This window comes from Ixodes scapularis, unplaced genomic scaffold (assembly GCF_016920785.2).
Source record: "Ixodes scapularis isolate PalLabHiFi unplaced genomic scaffold, ASM1692078v2 PGA_scaffold2__306_contigs__length_199485367, whole genome shotgun sequence".
In the NCBI taxonomy this organism is placed as follows: domain Eukaryota; kingdom Metazoa; phylum Arthropoda; class Arachnida; order Ixodida; family Ixodidae; genus Ixodes; species Ixodes scapularis.
In genome coordinates, this window is record NW_024609857.1 from 167033619 (window position 1) to 167054128 (window position 20510).

Genomic DNA, 20510 nt, shown 5'->3' on the forward strand with positions numbered 1-20510 from the left:
GAGTGCGAATAGGGACAGCCTAGGAACTTGCCGAAGTAGCAAGAAGCCGTAGCAGTGGTAGCAAGCAGTACGTAGGGGTCACATCGTTTTCGTTGTATGGGGAGGTGGCGCCCATGGCGGTGATAATGTGAAACAGGCGCAACGGCTCCGAAGGGTGTCCCCCACCAGTACGCCCCAGCCGCCCCAGCCGCGAACAGGGTGACACCTCGTGACAGGGTGCGATCACGTGACACACCGTGTGGGCTATTTGCGAGCGTAAGCAAGATGGCTGTGGTGCCGGAGTCGCCCTACAACGGGTCCGTCCCTCCGCTCGGATTGAGCTCGCCGCCTGCAAACTTTGACCAGGACGACAGGGATGCATTGTCGGATGAGGTAGGCGAGCCACGCAGCCGGCCCTTGCCCCTATCCGCAGGCCGCCGGGCGCACTGCAGCGCCTGAGATCGGCGCGACGGTGCGCAGCCGACGCTCGGACGGTCGTCGTACGGTGTACGCGCCGTGCTGTTCCGGCCCGTGCGATCGCATGTGCGGACCGCGGGACCGGTGCACCGCAACCCGCGTTCGAACCTCCGTGGACACGGCAGCCGACGGCGCTGCGCCGGCGGCCTTTTCCTCGTCACGAGTCGGTGCAGTCTGCAGCACTACAAAGAGGAGCGCCGTGCTCGGAGCGCGCATGTCATCGCGAGCGAAGCCGAATTCGGGCGAACCTTTGGTTCCTCTGAAGCTGTTGCAACGCCGCCGTGGGGTCCCGTGCTTTTCCCGGGGGCCGCCGACGGCCGCGCAATGCAGCCCCGACGAGGAATCTAGGCTGAAGCGGAGCGCCGTGCGACCGGTCGGCGATCCGGAGCGCTCGATGCGTCCGAAGGCTATTTGTGTCCGGCGGCGGGCTTGGAACGCCGCAGCCGAGCTGTTCCGGCGTCGATTGGAAGACCCCTTTGTCGCTGGACCCGCGTTGGACGTGCGACCCGACGCCGTGGACCCCTCGGGCAAAACAGCTTTGACCGTTTCCACCGTTTTCTTGCGCCCTTTGGCCACCCGTTTGTTTTGCTCGGGGTTCTCGGCACCGGCCGACGTCCTTGGTCGGCTTTTACCCGTCGCTGGACGCCTCCGGATTCATCGGGCTGCGAACAGCGCCTTCGCAACTTGCCGAAGTTGTGAGTAGGAACAGGGTAATAGCTGCGCGGCCGCTTTCAGTCGTTCCCTCCTTCTGATCGTTGGGCACGACCGCCAGTGCTTTGCGTGCGCTCGTGCACAAAGCTCCGGAAACGGAGGCGCCGAGAGTCTGACCGTGTCCCGAAAGGCGCTTTCATTTCCGAGGAACAGCGCGTGCTCGTGTGCGGCTCTGGCCGCGCTTCGGACCCCCCCGTCGTGCCCGCCTTCCCGACGTCAGTAGACCTCACATCGGGGCGCCCTTCTGGTGGCCGAAAGCTAGAATGCAAGGTGTGTGGCAGGCGTCACAGATACGGCGGTGGAGGTCATCGGCGTGATTAGGGTCACTGGGCGCGAGCGAGTTTCCTGTCGTCGTTGGAGCTCAGTCGATCCTGCCAGTGGCACGGTCCAACCCGCCGGAAATTGAGGCGTTTTAACGCAGACTGCGTTATATGACACTAGGCACTGACTAATGCGAGTACTAGCTATAGTGCACTTTTGCAGTGTGCGCGAGTGCTGCACTCTTGCAGTGACATTGCACGAGTGCTGCACTCTCACTGTGCACGAGTGCTGCATTTGGCTGGAGGTCAGGTTCTCGTTGATTGCAGTTTCAGCTGAATGTTGCTGCACATCTGTGCCCCGCACGGGCCTCTGGTATGTAATGCTCACTCCCGGATAACCCTGTGGCAAAGGTGCTTGCCATCTGGGACTCAAAGTAGCAAAGATCAGAAAAACTCTCGTTTGTTTCCTAGGGGAAGCGTCCTGGACTTCTTTGCAATCACGTTTATAGCGTTAAAAATCTTGAGGAGTCTCCACTTTAAACCTGCGCTAATCTCCCCCAGAACAGCCAGCTAGCAGCCAGGTTAACTGCTCCGTTCTCTGCTCCAGCTCTGTGCTGCTTGGCTAGCCAGGGGGCGTGGAGCGAGTGTGCCTGCACACGAGCTAGGAGACGAGGCTTTGGGGCAGACGCGAGGCTCAAAGCCTGGGATGCCGCCAGAGATGTGGCCTTGCACTCCTGTTTGAGCCTCGACTTTCTGTTGGATGTGCTACGCAGGATGGGCTGTGTGTCGCTGAGGCACAAAATGCCCAATGTGGCAACACTCGGCGATGCACTGCCACGATAGTGTGGGAAAGTTTTCGGTTGTCCCTCGACTCGCTCAAGTGTAGGAGTTGAGGTTTGTTGCCTAAGGGTTGCCATAGATGTCGGCTTCTGAGTACGACATGCCATGTCACTGCTGCGGGTGGTTTGACCGGTCCGGTACAACTGCTGACCCGGGCTCTGCCGTGGGTGTCACAGAGTAGCTACAAAGACTAGCGCTGTCAACAGGATTCCGCTCCCAACAATGTTGGGAGCGGAATTCAGGATGTTTTAGATATGTGGCGCAAGGTTTCGCTCTGTGTGCTCCAAGCAGAGGGGCCTTCAGCTAGCATGTCCCACTGCCATTGCGTAGACATTGGTGCATTTTCAAAGGCAACGAGGAGGGATAAATGCTCTCGTGCTGCATCTCCCACTGAACCATTGCTCTAAAATTTATCAGACGCATTGACACAATCTATTTAAATGTTCCCCCAGGCTGGTGGGTACGTGCTGATCAGCTTCCACGGTTCGTCCCTTTGGGACATTTTCATGGGTGGGTAGCTTGAACCGGTTGTACAGTTCAAGCTATTGGCTGACGGGACGGGTTCAGCCAATATTGATCCATCCATCCACTCCTTTAACCAGTGTTGTTTCTTTTCCAATAGTAATCGTTAGATATATGCATCATAAGGGTGCATGTATCTGAGACTGTTTTCAGGTACTGTAGAGTGCCCCGAACCAGCTGTCACTTGCCTACAACTTAAATGTATTAGTGTTAAATAGACACTGACACCCCCCAAAACACGAGTTTTATTTTTTTGCCAGGTGATTCATTTTGGTGTTAGAAGACTACCCAATCACTATTTTGCTAAAGTGTCGCATAAATTTTTAATGAAGTAAAAAAACCGAAAACTGAAGCGTGACTGGGGAGGAAGACGAAATATAGAAGACAATATAGTTGGCGAAAGTCACGTGGCTGTGCCTTTGATGACCCATGACTTCGATTACATTTGATGGTTGTATCTAAACCGTAGAAAACTGCACATGGCCACAGAAAAGAGAGTGAGCGCGACTCAAACCGGCCAGTTCACAGTTGGCGGTTTTCGGGCGGAAAGAAAAGGAATTTTTGGATAGCTGGGCTCTCGTATGTCATGTTCAAATAAAAACCCTGGCGAGCATAAGCACCCTGTCGACGTCCCTTTTTTGCAACAATTTTTCAACCTTGGCCCATTAATTGTGAAAAGTGCTTTCTGTCACTTATAAAATAAAAACAAACCCAATTTTGGCTGCATGGACTAGTTTTTATTAAAAGTAAAGTAAAATGAGGTTGGTTGTAGCGACATGATCCTAAGAGACGGAGAGCTTCTGGTTGTGTTCTCGAACACACTTGTGAACCCCCATCACTCTTCGGTGGTCCAGATGTTTTTGTCTCGAATCAAATTGCTTTCTGAGCTCCGGTCATGTCTGAACATCCCAACCAGTCGGCATTGCTGATGTTTGCAGCCGACCCGGGATGAGCTTGAAAATAGGAGCTTCATGGGTGTTGTTACCCGTGTGCCACAGCAGGAGAGAGGGTATAGTTTTGTTGACTTTGGGTAGATGGTGCCACAGGTGTCTAATCAACCCTGATGAGGATAAAAGGCTTTTGTCACATTCATGGGTGTGACAAATTGTGATGATGTCACGCCGTGGCTCCCCTGGCCGCCACACACAACCACAGGTTATGTATTTCATCATTTTTTTTCCCGAGGGCATTACAGAGAGGAGTGGGTTTAATATACAACAACACATAAGGAACAATAGAAAGGCAGAAAACACAGAAACATTACGACACATCATGTAAAAAAATTAGTAATTGAAACTCAAAAATCCTTAGTGTCAGTGATGGCAACAATGGCTGTGGGGAGGGAGGTGATTCCAGTCTGTGGAGGTTTTTGGCAAAAAGGAAGCCTCGAAAGTGGACGTATTACAGCAGGGCATTCCAACTTTTAGGTCATGTTCACTGCATGATGATGTGTAAGATGGTTCGGAAAATAGAGCATGACCAAGTGTTAGGTTAGAGTGACAAATCTTGGTGGAACATACTAAGACGAGATATTTTTCTACAAAGTGGGAGAATGGGCAATGACCGGGATGTTTTCATGGTGGTGACGCTAGATGTGTGGTAATAGTTTGAAAAAATTAAACGAGCGGAGTGATTTTGGATAGATTCTACTGCAGATGAGAGGGTGATTCCGGGTTCCCAGATAGAGGTGGCATACTCAAGTTTGGCACGAACGAGCGTTTTATAAGAAAGAAGTTTTATTAAAACGGGTTTGAGCGAAAAAATTTGTTTGATGTAACCCAACAATTGATTAGCACTGTTAATGACATAGTCGACACAAACGTTCCACGACAGATCGTTGGTTATATGAACACCGAGATATTTATGGGAGGGCACACTAAGGAGGGGGAGAGAATTATTAATAAAGTAGGAAGGACAGATGTTATTTTGACGAGAGGCTCATAGATTTACATTTAGTGATGCTAAGTTCTAGATGCCAGACGTCGCACCATTGAGTGTTGTTAATATCAGTTTAAAGAACAGAAATGTGAAAGTCGTTAGGAATTTTTTTGTAAATAACACAGCCGTCAGCAAAAAGGCTAATAGAAGAAGAAACCTGCAAAGGAAGTTTGTTAAAATAAATGAGAAACAGAAGTGGACGGAGCACCAAACCCTATAGAACGCCGGGTTAACAGGTCAGGGCGAGGAATTAGTCTAATTAGAATGAACAAATTGGAGCCGGTTTGTAAGAAAAGATTCTATCCAGGTGAGAACGTTACAGAGTTTATCGAGAAGCAGCACATGGGGAACTTTGTCAAAAGCTTTCGAGAAATCAAGAAATATGCAGTCAGTCGTAGAACCCTGGTCGAGAATGACGTGGAGATTATGAGTAAATGTTAGTTGCATTTCACATGAGAAAGACCTTAAACCATGTTGGGATGGGTTGAAAAACAAATTCAAATCCAGAAAGTTCAATAGTCTGGAGTAAATTCTATGCTAAAGAATTTTGCATGGCATGTTTGTTCATTATATAGGATGAAAATTAGAAGGAATATGTTTGTCACAACGTTTGCAAAGAGGAATTACCTTTCCCACCTTCCAGTCTTTTGCTGGTACTTATTTGAGCAATTGGGTAAATATATTTGATAAATGATCCCACAATATATTTTAGTATTTTCTTAAGAATCAATGTTATTAATGCCTGCAGGCGAAGATATATTCAGGTTTCTGACAATGTTAGCAATTCCTTCAGTCTGTAATAACAGGATACATTTGTGAAAATTCACAGGCTGGAAAAACAGGAAAGTGAGACGGGTATCAAAAACAATTTGGCAAACACTTGATTCAAAAGAAAAGAACATAGCTCACTAGCTACTTAAAATTGAAGGCGAATCGAGTGAAAACAAAAATTTAGCTACCTTTCAATAAAATTTTGACTGGCAAAGGTTTGTGATTTTTGGGAGGGACAATGAACCAGAGAGACTGTTCTTCCCTCTCAGCAATGTTCGCTTCTCTCCTGCCGTGGCTAAGTAACAGCATTTCTGCCGAGGTAACCATTGACCAGAGCCCTGCAATTACTACTATACTTCATTTCAGCTTAAGTCCAGATGCAGCCAACGCTACCAGGTGATAGGGCCAATCAAGCAGCGTCAAAAGTGGAAGTCACTGGGCCTTTTCTGTCTATGACTGGTTCAGCTATAATAGAACACTTACAGAAACATGAGGAACACCACGATCACAGTGGTGCACTTTTCACCTTCTCTGATTGATCTCATCCACTCATAGTGTTGCTGCACTGAGTCTGTACCTAAGGTGAAACAAAGTCTATAAGTGGGCTATCTTTCACTGTTTATAAAACAAAAATAGCAAATCATGCCAAAAATACGGGTGGGTCATCTTTCAGAGGTGGGGCATTTCGCAGGATATTATGGTATATATAGATATTATGGTATATATAGATATTAAATACATGTTCCCTCTTATGTTGCACTGTGTCCTCGTTTCCCTCTTAGGTTGCATCATATAATCTCTGATATTTTAGTTCTCTGTAAACATAACATCCACTCCTGCTTGGGCCACAATATTAGCTTGCATTATTCTCTAAATAACTAAATAAATAGAGTGTCACATTACCTCTGAGATTGTTGTCAAATGATACGTTGGATTGGTTGATTGACTCCAAATGTCTGCTACGGTCCGTCGTAATTAGGAATGAATGGAGTGTAGCGATGTCTAGAAAAATGAATCAAACCATTTTGACTACTTGCATGAAGGTGCTTCCCCGGGATGGTAGCGCAGTGAACATATGATCAACCGAGTACAGCACCCCAAGGACAACGTGCCGGAAACTCCAGTTTCCATAAACAATATTAGCCAAAAAAGTTGAAAAAAAGCTCAGATATTTTGTTTTGTTGTTTAGTGCTTTATGATGGGGGTTTTCATACTTCTTGGCTACGGGGCTGGGTTAAAAATCCGTTGCAATCTTGAGGAAAAAAAAAATAAAAATGAGAAAAAACTAAACATATAGACCTTTGCAAAAATAGCTCTCTGCATGCCGCCATTTTGTGACTCGGGCGACCCCTATCGACCAGAAATTTCTCCCACCTGCCTGAGCTGTGGAAACCCAGTTGACATGACTCCCCACCTGCATTGTGCATTTGGATTTCACCGGCTTTTCTCAAAAGATTTTGCTTGAATTCTCGTTCAGGATGATTACTCTTTTTGTGGGCTTTAATTGCCTATCCAGGGCTCGCAGCCTGCTTGGAGTTCGCAGGAAACGAACGAAAAAAGCGAACGTCCTTTGAGGATTATTTCCATCAAAATAATCAGCAAAAGTTCTTCCCGGCTGTGTTCCCAGTCTTCGCTAAAAACAGTTGATAGAGTCCGGTGTATAGGGGCGGAACAGACATGTTCATTCATTCGCTTTGTTGTTGCGCAAAAAAGCAGCTCTTTTCAAATTGTGCCCAAAGATAAGCTGGAATTTGTCCCATCGTCGAGAAGTTGACAGTTTATACGGGACTCGTCAACACTTTAAATTGGATATTTGAAATCTTTCTCAAATAAATCTTGTTCGAATAAGCCTGCACCAAGGTGTATGTAAAATACTGTAACTGCTTAAAGGGAAGCTACGGAGCTTCTTGGAAAAAATGAGTTAGAAGTGAATTCTAGTGTATTTTTAACCCGTGAACCCGAATACCCAAACCATTTGCTGCGCAAGTATTGTTAAACGCGAGAAAAACGCGAAAGACAGTCGCTGTACGTGACGTCATCGACGGATATTTTGGCTGCCCAAGGCTAGGAAGGCGGGGCTTCAGTCCTATTTTGAAATTGCTCGTATGGCTCTCCGGCGCGTCGCATTGAAATATCATTTTGATATCTGTTATTCTAAAGGCCAAATGAACGCGATTCAAGCGTTTTTTTCTGAAATGTAGAAGTGCCCCATCTTCCCTTTAATTTTTGCAAAAACCTAATTTTTCTCGATTCCGGTAGAATGTAAACACATTGGAATTTATATTTAGATCCCATCAAGTCGCGAAAATTTGAACCCGCGAATTATTGAAAAACTTTAGCTTTGACCTAAATTGCGAAATATTGAGCCCGCTAAAAAATAAGTCGTTTACAGTATGTCGTTCGATTGATCAGACTCATTGAATTTCGTGTTGTGAGCGGAGAATACTCATGAATTTCAGCTATTCTATGTGGTCAAATATTTTCGACAGTTAAGACTTTTGTAGATTGACACTGGTGAGTGTATGGTGCAATAAAAAAATCAACTAAAATGAAACAAACATTCCAATTGCTTTTGTTCTGTTGCGTGCAGACTCTAAAAAAAATAGCTTTCATTGGTTTGTTTTTGTTTCCGAAAAATTAGGCACTTGCAATTTTTTTAAAATCCCGAATTGGGGCGCAGCTTTTGAAGAGAAGGAGGGGAGGGTACGGAGGAGAGGATATGCCCCTCCTCCCCCTCCATATCCTCCCATCCTCCTCTCCTGCTCCCCTCCCATTTAGAGAAAAATTTTCGCTAAATTTCCTGAGAAATTTAGCAATGTGCGGTTACGCCGACGCCACTCGACCGTAATGCAATGTGCGGTTACGCCGACGCCACTCGACCTGGAAACGGGCGCCCAAGAGCTGCAGTCTAAAATGGTATGATGCTTTCTTCTCGAGAAGTTCTATTCGCCATAAAATACAAAAGAAACAATAACACTCGGCACTTTATCCACCACCAGCGTACGGAATTGCGCCTATGCAGGCTGCCACAACCCACTGACGAGAAAACCCACAGCCCAGTGCAGTCGGGCAACACTGACGTACACTCTCAAAGCCAGGGACGCGCGCTGTAAGTTGCTTCCTTGGAGACTGTTGCTGGAAAGGCGTACAGTTAATGACCGGTCAAGAGTGAAGTGGAAGCTCCTCCCACCTCTCTTTCCTCTGGCAGAGTGAATGCTGGAGGGGAGGTGACCTCTTAGCCCGACTATAGATAAGCAATTAACAGTGATGGAAGTGCTGCACCATTTGTGCCAAATTGCGCCACAAACGAAGGTCTGCTACATCTTGCGCCAAATTGCCATTTTCACCAAGAATTGTGCCACACCTGTGCCAAGATGGGCCTGGGGCAAAAAAATTAAAATAAAAGTAGAAGGAAAGAAAAACTTTGCAAATATGAATTTCACGGCGTCTTTACTCACCGTATAGTTTTTTTCTTATTAGGTCAGAGCACATGTGAAGGCTGGAACACGTACTAAAAGCGCAAGTCACGGGATATTTGCTGCACTTGATTGGTGCAGCAAAAAAAGAACACGTACAAGGAGATGACGCATGATGTCGAGCTTTGAAGTGTGAATCGACCGCTGTGGCCGGTTGATTGCCGACATTGTCTAAATTTTCAGACGACATCGTCAATGTCAACAACAAAGAGTCCCGAAAAAACTTCGCAGAATAGTAGGATTGCCGGTTGCACCAACTGCGATAAAACAGAACCAGGGTCTTGTACTCCCGATAAGATCGCTCGATTATCATTGTTGCGTGACTGCAGAGTACCGTGGCACTTGCACTGCTCGCGTGGAGCTCCACCGCTCTGCACCGGAGTGCTAGGAGCAGCGGCTGACCTGGGGGAGCGCCTGGCTTAGTGTGGTGGGCACGCAAATTATGCTCAGGATTATTACAGGTTGAACTTCTTTGTCCTAAATGTAAAATAATCTCAATCTAAAAAAAAAAAATATTGAAGAAAGAGAGAGAAGAAAATGAGGGCCTTTAAGTATTTGAATAAATACGGTAGTCACGGTAGTTCCCGTGTAGCTGTCTATCGAAAGAGCATCGAACTTTGGTGTAGCTGTGGCTCCTATGCTGCTTAAGAGCAGTGTCACCTTTAAAGCGCGAGTGTAGGCTTTTATAATCTTTAGGTATGGTTATTTTTGCAGTTTACGATATTAGTCTTGAGTTTCATTAAACTTAAGGGACACATTTTTATGCTAATTCTTGCTGGCATTTTACTGAAATAATATTTACAAGCTAAACAAACTACTGATTGTAAGATGGAGAGGGCATAGAGGATTTATCCCAATGAAGTGTTGGCAGTATGATTCACTTTTCAACCATTTTTAATGCCCATTGTAAATGAAGCTTACTCTGACTAGAGCCTTATTTAAGAAGACTGTGTTCCTCTTACGCCCTATCTATTCTTATCACAAACAATGATAATTATTATGCTCGAGTATCAAACAGGAACACTTGACCACTGTCATGAACAAACTCATCGAGATGCAATCACTTTTTCATTATCAAGTGATGTTGGCATCTGCTCCAAAAGCGTCAGTGGCTGCTTCAAACCAATATTTTGCCTGCTACAGAACCTGCTACGAAAGGTCAAATGCTGCTTCCATCACTGATTCAAACATGGAAATTAATGCTAAAGTAAGTATTAAAAACCCTAAGGCAAATAAATACACATATACTTCATTTTGAAATTTGATATTTAACTAATTTTGGCATTATGCAACAATTTATTTATTTATTTACTCGGTTTATATTGAGCGCTGCACGAACAGCCCCAGGGCTTTTTTAGTAGTGCACCGAAAAAGATCCCGTCCAATCCACAAAACAAATGTCTGCATATCAGAATGAAGTAAAACATTGACGCAGTCTTAAAATTTTCCTTTGAGTTCGAAAATGTCAATATCAAGATTACTGGAACGCGATTCAAGTTTGTTGAAAACTACTCATGGGATCAGCTTCATGACCAAGAAAACTCGCCAGGCTTAAATCAAAGTGCATGGAAACTCGGGCCCATTCGCGCTGCGCACAAATCTAATGAAAATGATAAATTGAATGCTGGCAATATTTGTAATGGAGGACACTAAGCAGAATGTACAGGAGAATGCAAAGAAATTTTAACATCGTTACACAGACATGAAGCAGGGGTTTTGGAATGGTGGCTGACAATGTTGAATGAAGAATATGGTGGGACGACCCGTGTTATGATGCAGTTTCGATCGTTCCGTCTGGTACACCGATCTCTACTCTGGGGGGCTGGATTGTGCATTGGGCAGACCGGTATGAAGCCACTGGAAGTAAGCGGTTTGTCCCATAAGTGAGCGCTCAACAGGCTTTTCAACTCTTCCGAGTGCCTGTTTGAACAGCGTCCAGGGCGCTGAGTTTTTTCTTGCCATCCCAAACAAGACTGCTTGTTGCGGAGTAACAGTGCATGCGGACACCAGAAGTATCCTTGGAAGCCATTTGATGGGAAAATTTTTAGATTCTAGTTGATCAAGTGTGCATATGTCCCACGTTTATGTGCCCTGTTTTCGGGATTTAATGCAGAACGGGAGTATTAAAACCCAATCAAAGACACGAAAGCATGGACCAAAATGTTGACTGAATGCACTAAGAAGCCCAGCACACACCCGACTTCCGGGACAAGCATCAAACTTCCGGTGGCTTTGCTTGCGCCAGGCTCAGCGAGCAGCTAAGCGCCATCCAGCCCCCTATAGTAGAGATCAGTGGTCATCACTTCCGTATTTGAGGCGCATCGTGGCACAGTTTTCTTTTAGTCTGCTTCTTTTTGGTCCAGTAGCAGCCTGTCTGCTGGAAACGGGCCGGGCTTTATCGGTAGGGCCGGAGTTTGGAGACCTCTGCTTCTTGGTGTTCGGATACACCTAAGTATGGTCGCTGAGATCCTAAGTCGCTAAGGTCCTGCGACAGTAGTTGACTGGAACATATGCCGAGCTAAACTTTTCTTTTTTTTAATTTAAAACAGAATAATGCTACATGTTTTTGCGTATTTGGAATTACCGGTTTTCAAGGGTTCACAAGTGAAGTTTGAACAAAATCGAGTATAATTTTTTTTCTTCTTAAATGCCATACAAAAACTGCTGAATTTTGACTTTTCCCAATGTAAAAAAAAAAAAAAAATTGGGTGCAATAAAAAAAATTTTGTAGTATAATAAAAATTTCTTTTTTAAAGTAGACAAAATTAAGCTACCAAAATGCAGTATATCACCTTTCTTCACTTCAAAATTTTTGTGGACAAAACTAATTTTTCTAAAATATTAAGGAGTGGCTCGGTACATCACGGAGTTATAAGACCTATTTTTTGAGACAAACACCCCGACAGGAGTTTTCGACTTTGAATGAAACCACCGTGTCTTTTATTTTGCGTGGCATCCTCACTCGGTTTTTGCTCGAATGATGGTTGCTGGAAGTGGTGCTGCTCCTGAGGTTCTGATGATGGTTTCCACTTGAGGATGTGAACCTCTCTGCCGAGAGTGCCATCGTTGTCGCAGCAAGGTTGTCGAGCACGTTGGTTCCTCCGACGAATTGTCCCCCCCGAAGTCTCGTTGGGACTACTGCTTCACTGCCAAAGCTACTTTTTGCTTGAAAGCCGCTGTGCAATGGGATTGATTGTTGTTGCACTTGTGGATCTTTCGCATTAAATGTCCGCGTAGCAACTTTGCTCCTTTTCTTCGATATCTAAGCAGTCAGAAAAGTGCATTGCGACACACCAGCGTTGTCGCTGATGTACGTCAACATGATCGAGGCAACGTGCTTGAAAAAGAGCCGCGTCAATCAGTCGATATGTGCCTACGTCCGACAGCTTGTTTCGGTGATAATTGCCCTGGCCATCACCATCCTGACGGTAGCCTAGCTTTCACTCACAAGACGAAGCTCGCAGAACCTCGACCCTGAGGTTGCATTTTTGCGCTACTCTCTTTGGAAGGATTTGAACTTGGAGATTTGTTTTTGCTGTATCGCAGACACCTCGCTGTCTCTGCTGTAGTTTCCCCGCCAGCAAACGAAGGGAGGAATCCAGTCCACTTAAATATTATGTGTTTCCGAAACGAGTTTCCATAAAGTGTCACTGTGTTGACGAAACATGCTTCCACGAAATGACACAAACCCACATCAAATACAAAGTTAATCTGGAAAACCAAAGCTGCACTAAACAAAGTGATAAATTTGGCCAGTAGGCAATCGCGGGGCGCTCGCATTTCCAGTTACATTTTCGCCGAAAATTACGGGAGGATAGAAATTTCTTGAAAGATGCGGAATGTTCAATAAGCGGGTATAGAAATATTGAAGTTTTACCATATTTCCGCAGGAAGTAATGAGCGAACAGGACGTCTGGCATGTCCCCCATCTGCGATTGGAGCGGTAACGGAGGGTTATATTGGCATTACCCGTTTGTGGCTGCTAGGTGTCGATTGTTTCTTTGCTGTGGATAGGATGAGCAGGACCAGTCTGTGCCAGCTGCGACGAAGACGTCGTAAAAGGTGCTCAGCACGCCTGCCCAGACGTCGTCGTAGGTCCTTTGAGCACCGCAGGCACGCTCGAGAGACCGGGGCGGTGCGGGACCCTGCCACCCTCTCAAGAGACCTAGACCTCCGGATTGCAACGCCGTTTCTCACCTTATGTGGCGACGGACCGATTTGTGGCCTTGCTTTGTATGTGGGCAGCTTCTTTGCCCGAAAGCTGCTGTGAGGGGACGTGAGCACTCTTTGGTTCTCTCGGTGAACGTGTCGACGTCGTCCGTTTTGTCTGCCCCTTCGGTGTTGTCGCAGTGGCATACTGTCGTGCTGTCGTGCATCGAGCAATACAGCACGCTGTCGTGCTGTCGTGCATTGAGCAATACAGCACGCTGTCGTGCTGTCGTGCATCGAGCAATACAGCACGCTGTCATGCTGTATTGCTTGATGCTATCATCATCGAGCAATACAATTTGTTTTGCCTGCAAATCGAAAAATCTCGTAATGTAGCACAAAGATTGGGCAAAAAATTTTTTTTTTCCGACGAATGTTAATTTTGACGAGTAATTGTTTGGGTGAGTTGGTTTGAAATCTTATGCAACCTTGTGTGCAGCAAGAACGAGGACAAAAGGGAGGTGAAACTCTCAACTGATTTTTATTAAATACGTGTACCGGTATTTGTAGTCTGAACCATCGTCACAAAACAAAAAATGACTACAAACAAAACGACAAAAGCACAAAGAAACAACCAAATTTCGCGTGTTAATGCTGAATGCAAATCAATGTTAACAGGCGAAATCGTAGAAGCCGAACACATTGGTTATTTAGGAGACACGTGTGTTGCTATGCCGTCGATTGCATTATCGGAGAAAGAACTGGTTTTTCTGAGAACGGGATAGTGTTTTTCCCAATCATGCTCTGTGATGGTTTTTTCTTTGCTTTTGTTGTTTTGTTTATTGTCATTTTTTGTTTTGTGATGATGGTTCAGACTACAAATACTGGTACACATATTCAGTAAAAGTCAGTTGAGAGTCGTACCTCATTGTTTCCTGTTTCTCCCCTTTGTCCTCGTCCTTGCTGCACACAAGATTGCATAAGATTAATTTTGAGACATGCCTAACCAGGTAGAACATTTTTTTCTCCTATGTTCAGTGTTTTTTTTAGGTTGTAAACAACACTGGAGCGGTTGCAAGAAAAGGCCGAGACAGACCCAGTTCGTTATCTGTCAGGTTTATTCCTTTAGCCTCCAAGTTTGCCTTACAAGGTTATGTATTCCAGGAATAAGACAGGCTTGGATGTTTTCTCATTTTTATTCTTAGATTAGAAGTCAAATTTTCTTTCTGCGCGGAAAAAAAAATGGGCAGAGGTGAAGTGTTGAACAAACTAATTTGTCTTTTTAGAGAGGAAATGGGGGAAAATTGGGTGTTGTTCAAAATAATTTCATTTTACAGATATGATGAATAATGATATCTGGCGATGTCGATCATATCACACTTTTTCTGCTCTTGCGCAGTCAGTCTCATAAGCAATGCTTGCATCACATTTTTTCTGCATTATACCATTTGAGCCTTTAAGGTTGTGAGGATCCTTTTGGTCACCCTCCCGCGATGGCCATGATAATCTAATAACCTCTTTGTGAAGCTGCCTCGGGGGCCGTCCTTTTCTCTCTCCCGGGGGACCTTCTTGGTTACGTGCGGTAATGACGGGCAGGCGAGGAGGCCTTGTTTCTCTAGACGGTGGTTTAAAAGCGCAAAGGACTAAGAAAAGGGGCCGTCACGGGGTTTTATGTCGGCGACCTTTGGGGACCCCGTGCCTGGCAGGTAATGAAGCTTTCATACCTTGCCAACACGGGGAGCATTCTCGAAGTTGTCCAACAAATGCTCTTTGACTCTGTCTTTATTCTGCTTCATGTGTCTTTCTCTTCCGTCTTTGAGAGAGACAATGTAGTGATCATTGGCACGGCGGACAGGTTTATCAAACCGCAGCAGTGTAGTATAAATGTTAGGAACGCTGTCGCGGAGGTGTGGAACTGTACTACTAGGCTCGGTGTCTCCTTGAGATGGCCGCCTTTGTTGAAATAACCCCTTGGCTACTCCGTCAGCAGCTCTGTCAGTAGCAAAACCCCACTAGGTATAGCTTGGCAGGGGTAATCCGCGCCGTGCATATCCGATTCCTGCAGTCTCTTTTCGTCGAGGGATACCCAATGCTACCCGGACACATCCAGTTTTCGCCAAAGGATGCGGTTTCTGCAGCCCGAGTACAAAAAGAGGATTTAGCTGTTCTTTTGGAGGCTCCTGGTGGGAGAGGTAGCATGGATGCAGCATATGCTGTTTGAGACAGCCTAGAAACCAGGAGGAGCGTTTCTGTGAGCAGAAGCCTCGTGTGCTCAGCCCGAGCCGTTTCCCTTGCAGCTGAGGAACATCCGCAGCATGATCCGGCTTACCAAGGGCAATCTGGAGGCCCTGATCGCCAAGTTCTCCCAATACCAGCATCCGCCGTCCATGTACATTGTGGTGAGTGCCCAAGACCAACACTGGTGCCGCTCGGTTGCGTCTGTCAAGAGACGAGTCGTAAGGGCGCGCTTCTTCCTACTCCATCACGATCATCTGGTGGGCTAGTTGGTTGATCATATTGTTGAATTAACAGCGCAAATACGACAGGAAGGAGAGATAAGGGAGACAGGATAGAGCGCTGAACTAACAACTGACGTTTAATAAAAAGAGAAAGAGGAAGAAGAACCGAAGAATGCTTTTAAAACATGCATAATGAAAACCCGCAAAAACATATGCTATAGCTTGAGTTGCCTGAAAATGAATTGCTAAGAATACCAAGCTTTAAGCTGGTCGCTTAAATGACTTGTTGAAATCGATTGAGTCCTGGGACGACGTGAATAGAAATTCCGGTAGAAAAAAGAAAGAGGAAGTTTACGTTTAAAATATTCACCGAATCTAAGGACCGTTAAAGATCGCGACTTAAAAAGTAAAGTTCTTTTTGTGACAAGGCCACGGACGGCGCGCTTACGCAGGCATCCCCACAGGACAGAATAACCTGTGCCTCGTAGAGCTCGCGAGTTCGTCGTTCCCCTAAACGTTTCAGGATTTTTGTTTTCCTGAACAAGGCGGAGCACTGGCAGTCCCTGACATGTATGGCAAAGTGGCCTGATGGTGACGACTTTAGTGACACGGCATGTTCTCTTAGACGATCGTTGACACACCTTCCTGTCTGACCCACATACACTTTCCCACAAGTAAACGGTATTTCGTAAACGACCGCACATTGGCATTCGACGTATCTTTGTTGATGTTGAACTCTGCACCCATCTTGCTGCTGCTGCTTGTTGTTAATTTTCGGACACAACTTCTTTAGTTTGTCCGGTGCAGACAACACGACTTTGACGTTATACTTCGATGCAATCTTCTTAAGGTTGTGGGAAATCCGGTGAATGTATGGAAGCACAGCCGGTCGGATATTTGTGTCCCTTTGTATCGTCTGTCGTCCCCGTGTGGTGATAATAGACTCGGCGACGTCATACAAGATGGAACTCGGGTAGCCAGAATCTTGAAGACGCTGCACTTGATCATGAAAGCTTTCCCCCGCTGAATGTACACAGGATTTCTTTAGCGCCGCATTTAGGGAGTTTTTTACAATTCCTCTCTTAATAATCTTCGAATGTGCCGAATCGTATTGCAGGAGGCCTTTCTTGGACCTTGGGGAGTACTTCCAACAAGTATGATGTTCAAAGAAAGACAGTCGTAGATCCAAGAATTGAAGGACGGTGTTAACAGGTAACTCATGTGTGAACTTGAGCCCTTGTCCTTTTTCAGAGAAGGTGGATTGTATGGTGTCAAATATTTGTAATTCGTTGTCTGCCGGACGTTGTGTGAGGAGAACCAGGTAGTCGTCCACGTACCTAAAAATACGGGAAACTTGGCCGATGGGGAGGGCATTAGCAATTGCCCGATCACACTGCGATAGAAAAATATCGCAGAGGACCGGAGCCACGCACGACCCTATACATATTCCTTTCTTTTGCAGGTAAGTCTTGCCCTCAAACGCAACGACCGTGGCAGAAAGGTAGAATTGCAAAAGTTCTAGAAATGATTCTTCCGAAATTCCACAGTCGTTTTGAAAGGACGTGGTTCCCTTTGCCTCAATAGACTCTTTGACGGCTGCAAATAATTTTGAATGCGGGATCGAATAAAACAGGTCTTCAACATCGAGCGAAAATCCGTACCTGACTGTCGATGTATCCTGCTGAAGGTACTGTATAACCTCCTCAGAGTTTGGTATCAGAAATGGATCATTCAGTACGAGGTTAGAAAGGTGACGAAGTAAGAAGCGTGACATGAACCCTTGCCATGAACCCTTTTCAGTGACAACGACCCGAAAAGGACAACCGTCCTTGTGGGTTTTGGCTGTAAAAAACATGTCTAAATGATCTTTTTTGGTAGTCGATATCAGCTTCTTCATTTGCATCAACTCAAGCCTGGTGCACAGTTGGAGCGCCATGGCCTTCACCTTTTTGGTTTTGACTTCTAGATGGTTAAAGTTCTTGTCTATGGCTACTCCTGCCTTTTCCAGGTAGTTTGTCCTCGATATAACCACAAAGCCCCCTTCCTTATCAGACACCAGCAGGTTTAAGTCGTTTGCGATGAAGTATTCAACTAAACGAGACATGTTCATCTTCTTTCGACTGCTATCTGGCATAGATCGTAAGAGCACGTCGACACTGTCCTCAATACATCGGGTTCTTTCACTTTCGTGAGCCTTATTAGCTATGTCATGGATGTTAGACAACAGCTGAACTCTCTGGCGTTTTGGGGCTGTGCAAAACTTCGGTCCTTTTTCAAGTATCTTGCTTAATTCTACGGGTAGAATGGTGTCTCCCACCAAGGTCACTCTTTCTCCTTTCCGTTTGGTGTTTTGTACTCGGAGGCCTTTTATGAGTGGTACATAAGACGACCACAGGAATTCCGTCGCCCTACTTGCTGCATCCAGGAAGGACCTGTGTCGTCGTCCTTGGCCACCGCCAGGATCCCCACCGCCAGCAAGCACCCAGAGGCACGTTCGGTAAAACCGTACTTGCCTCCACAGCTCAGCGCGGACAATCTTGCAGACCCTCCTGGCATGATGTTGGGATGGTCTTGCTGAGCCGAACACACCTTGTAGGTCCGGTGGAACTGCACCGTATCTGATAGCGACAGAATAGAATCTGCAGCCGTCAAAGAGTCTATTGAGGCAAAGGGAACCACGTCCTTTCAAAACGACTGTGGAATTTCGGAAGAATCATTTCTAGAACTTTTGCAATTCTACCTTTCTGCCACGGTCGTTGCGTTTGAGGGCAAGACTTACCTGCAAAAGAAAGGAATATGTATAGGGTCGTGCGTGGCTCCGGTCCTCTGCGATATTTTTCTATCGCAGTGTGATCGGGCAATTGCTAATGCCCTCCCCATCGGCCAAGTTTCCCGTATTTTTAGGTACGTGGACGACTACCTGGTTCTCCTCACACAACGTCCGGCAGACAACGAATTACAAATATTTGACACCATACAATCCACCTTCTCTGAAAAAGGACAAGGACTCAAGTTCACACATGAGTTACCTGTTAACACCGTCCTTCAATTCTTGGATCTACGACTGTCTTTCTTTGAACATCATACTTGTTGGAAGTACTCCCCAAGGTCCAAGAAAGGCCTCCTGCAATACGATTCGGCACATTCGAAGATTATTAAGAGAGGAATTGTAAAAAACTCCCTAAATGCGGCGCTAAAGAAATCCTGTGTACATTCAGCGGGGGAAAGCTTTCATGATCAAGTGCAGCGTCTTCAAGATTCTGGCTACCCGAGTTCCATCTTGTATGACGTCGCCGAGTCTATTATCACCACACGGGGACGACAGACGATACAAAGGGACACAAATATCCGACCGGCTGTGCTTCCATACATTCACCGGATTTCCCACAACCTTAAGAAGATTGCATCGAAGTATAACGTCAAAGTCGTGTTGTCTGCACCGGACAAACTAAAGAAGTTGTGTCCGAAAATTAACAACAAGCAGCAGCAGCAAGATGGGTGCAGAGTTCAACATCAACAAAGATACGTCGAATGCCAATGTGCGGTCGTTTACGAAATACCGTTTACTTGTGGGAAAGTGTATGTGGGTCAGACAGGAAGGTGTGTCAACGATCGTCTAAGAGAACATGCCGTGTCACTAAAGTCGTCACCATCAGGCCACTTTGCCATACATGTCAGGGACTGCCAGTGCTCCGCCTTGTTCAGGAAAACAAAAATCCTGAAACGTTTAGGGGAACGACGAACTCGCGAGCTCTACGAGGCACAGGTTATTCTGTCCTGTGGGGATGCCTGCGTAAGCGCGCCGTCCGTGGCCTTGTCACAAAAGGAACTTTACTTTTTAAGTCGCGATCTTTAACGGTCCTTAGATTCGGTGAATATTTTAAACGTAAACTTCCTCTTTCTTTTTTCTACCGGAATTTCTATTCACGTCGTCCCAGGACTCAATCGATTTCAACAAGTCATTTAAGCGACCAGCTTAAAGCTTGGTATTCTTAGCAATTCATTTTCAGGCAACTCAAGCTATAGCATATGTTTTTGCGGGTTTTCATTATGCATGTTTTAAAAGCATTCTTCGGTTCTTCTTCCTCTTTCTCTTTTTATTAAACGTCAGTTGTTAGTTCAGCGCTCTATCCTGTCTCCCTTATCTCTCCTTCCTGTCGTATTTGCGCTGTTAATTCAACAATATGTTCTTCCTACTCGTTTTACTCGATTCCCGATCGTACAAAGAAATGGATGGTGTCTCGTGTGACCCAAAGTAACTTGCTGTGTCTGAGGTAACCCGTAACGTTACAATCAACAAAACGACGCACTACTTCACCAAACGAGCAAACTTTCCCGGCCAGGTTTTGCTTTTTGGAAGTAGCAACGGTGGGGTTCCTCTCGAGTGTTTGCAGACAGGAACGGGTGGAACTGCGTCACCATCCCGCACGGTCGGACATTGTTTTTATGTGTGTGTGGAGTGGGACAGAATGGGTCAAATGCTTCACTATGCCTCAGAACCTGTGCATACTAACTTCCACAAAAAGGGATGAACATACGGATGAAGTGAACTCTAAGATATTATATTTTGCTGTTCTAGATGCCAAGTCTACCAGTCCACTTGCAGGAATAAAATACTCTAGTGGAGCATGTATACCATATTTTCTAAACCATGATCAACCAAGTACGCACATTGAAAAGTTGAAATTTTAACTATGCTTTTTGTCAGCTGAAATTCGCCCCTGCTGCACTAGTATCCAACTAATGTATGTGTCAGAGTTATCAATGGATTTGACCGTATTGTTCGTAAAACGCGCTACAACTAAAAGAAAACAAAACAAACACTTTGGAAAGCAGCAGGTATTCGGTTAGGCTTTACAGATTTGTTTTAAAAAATTGACGAAAGCTGCACTAACATTGTTTATGCGAGTAGGTTACACAGCCAGAGG

The 20510-nt window shown here is 45.7% G+C and overlaps 1 protein-coding gene across 4 annotated transcripts in view; it reads left to right on the forward strand.

Moving 5' to 3' along the window:
• LOC8037688 (raf homolog serine/threonine-protein kinase Raf) overlaps positions 1 to 20510 on the forward strand; it is a 120989-nt gene that overhangs the window by 39698 nt on the left and 60781 nt on the right. The window contains exons 1-2 of one of the 4 annotated variants that reach the window (XM_029972489.4): positions 137 to 372; positions 15421 to 15522. In XM_029972489.4, the coding sequence (XP_029828349.1) occupies positions 265 to 372; positions 15421 to 15522 (210 nt within the window). In that variant the 5' untranslated portion in view covers positions 137 to 264. Of the gene's footprint in view, positions 1 to 136; positions 373 to 15420; positions 15523 to 20510 lie in introns of those variants that run through there. The other 3 variants (XM_029972481.4, XM_029972494.4, XM_042292101.1) reach the window with 3 other exon arrangements.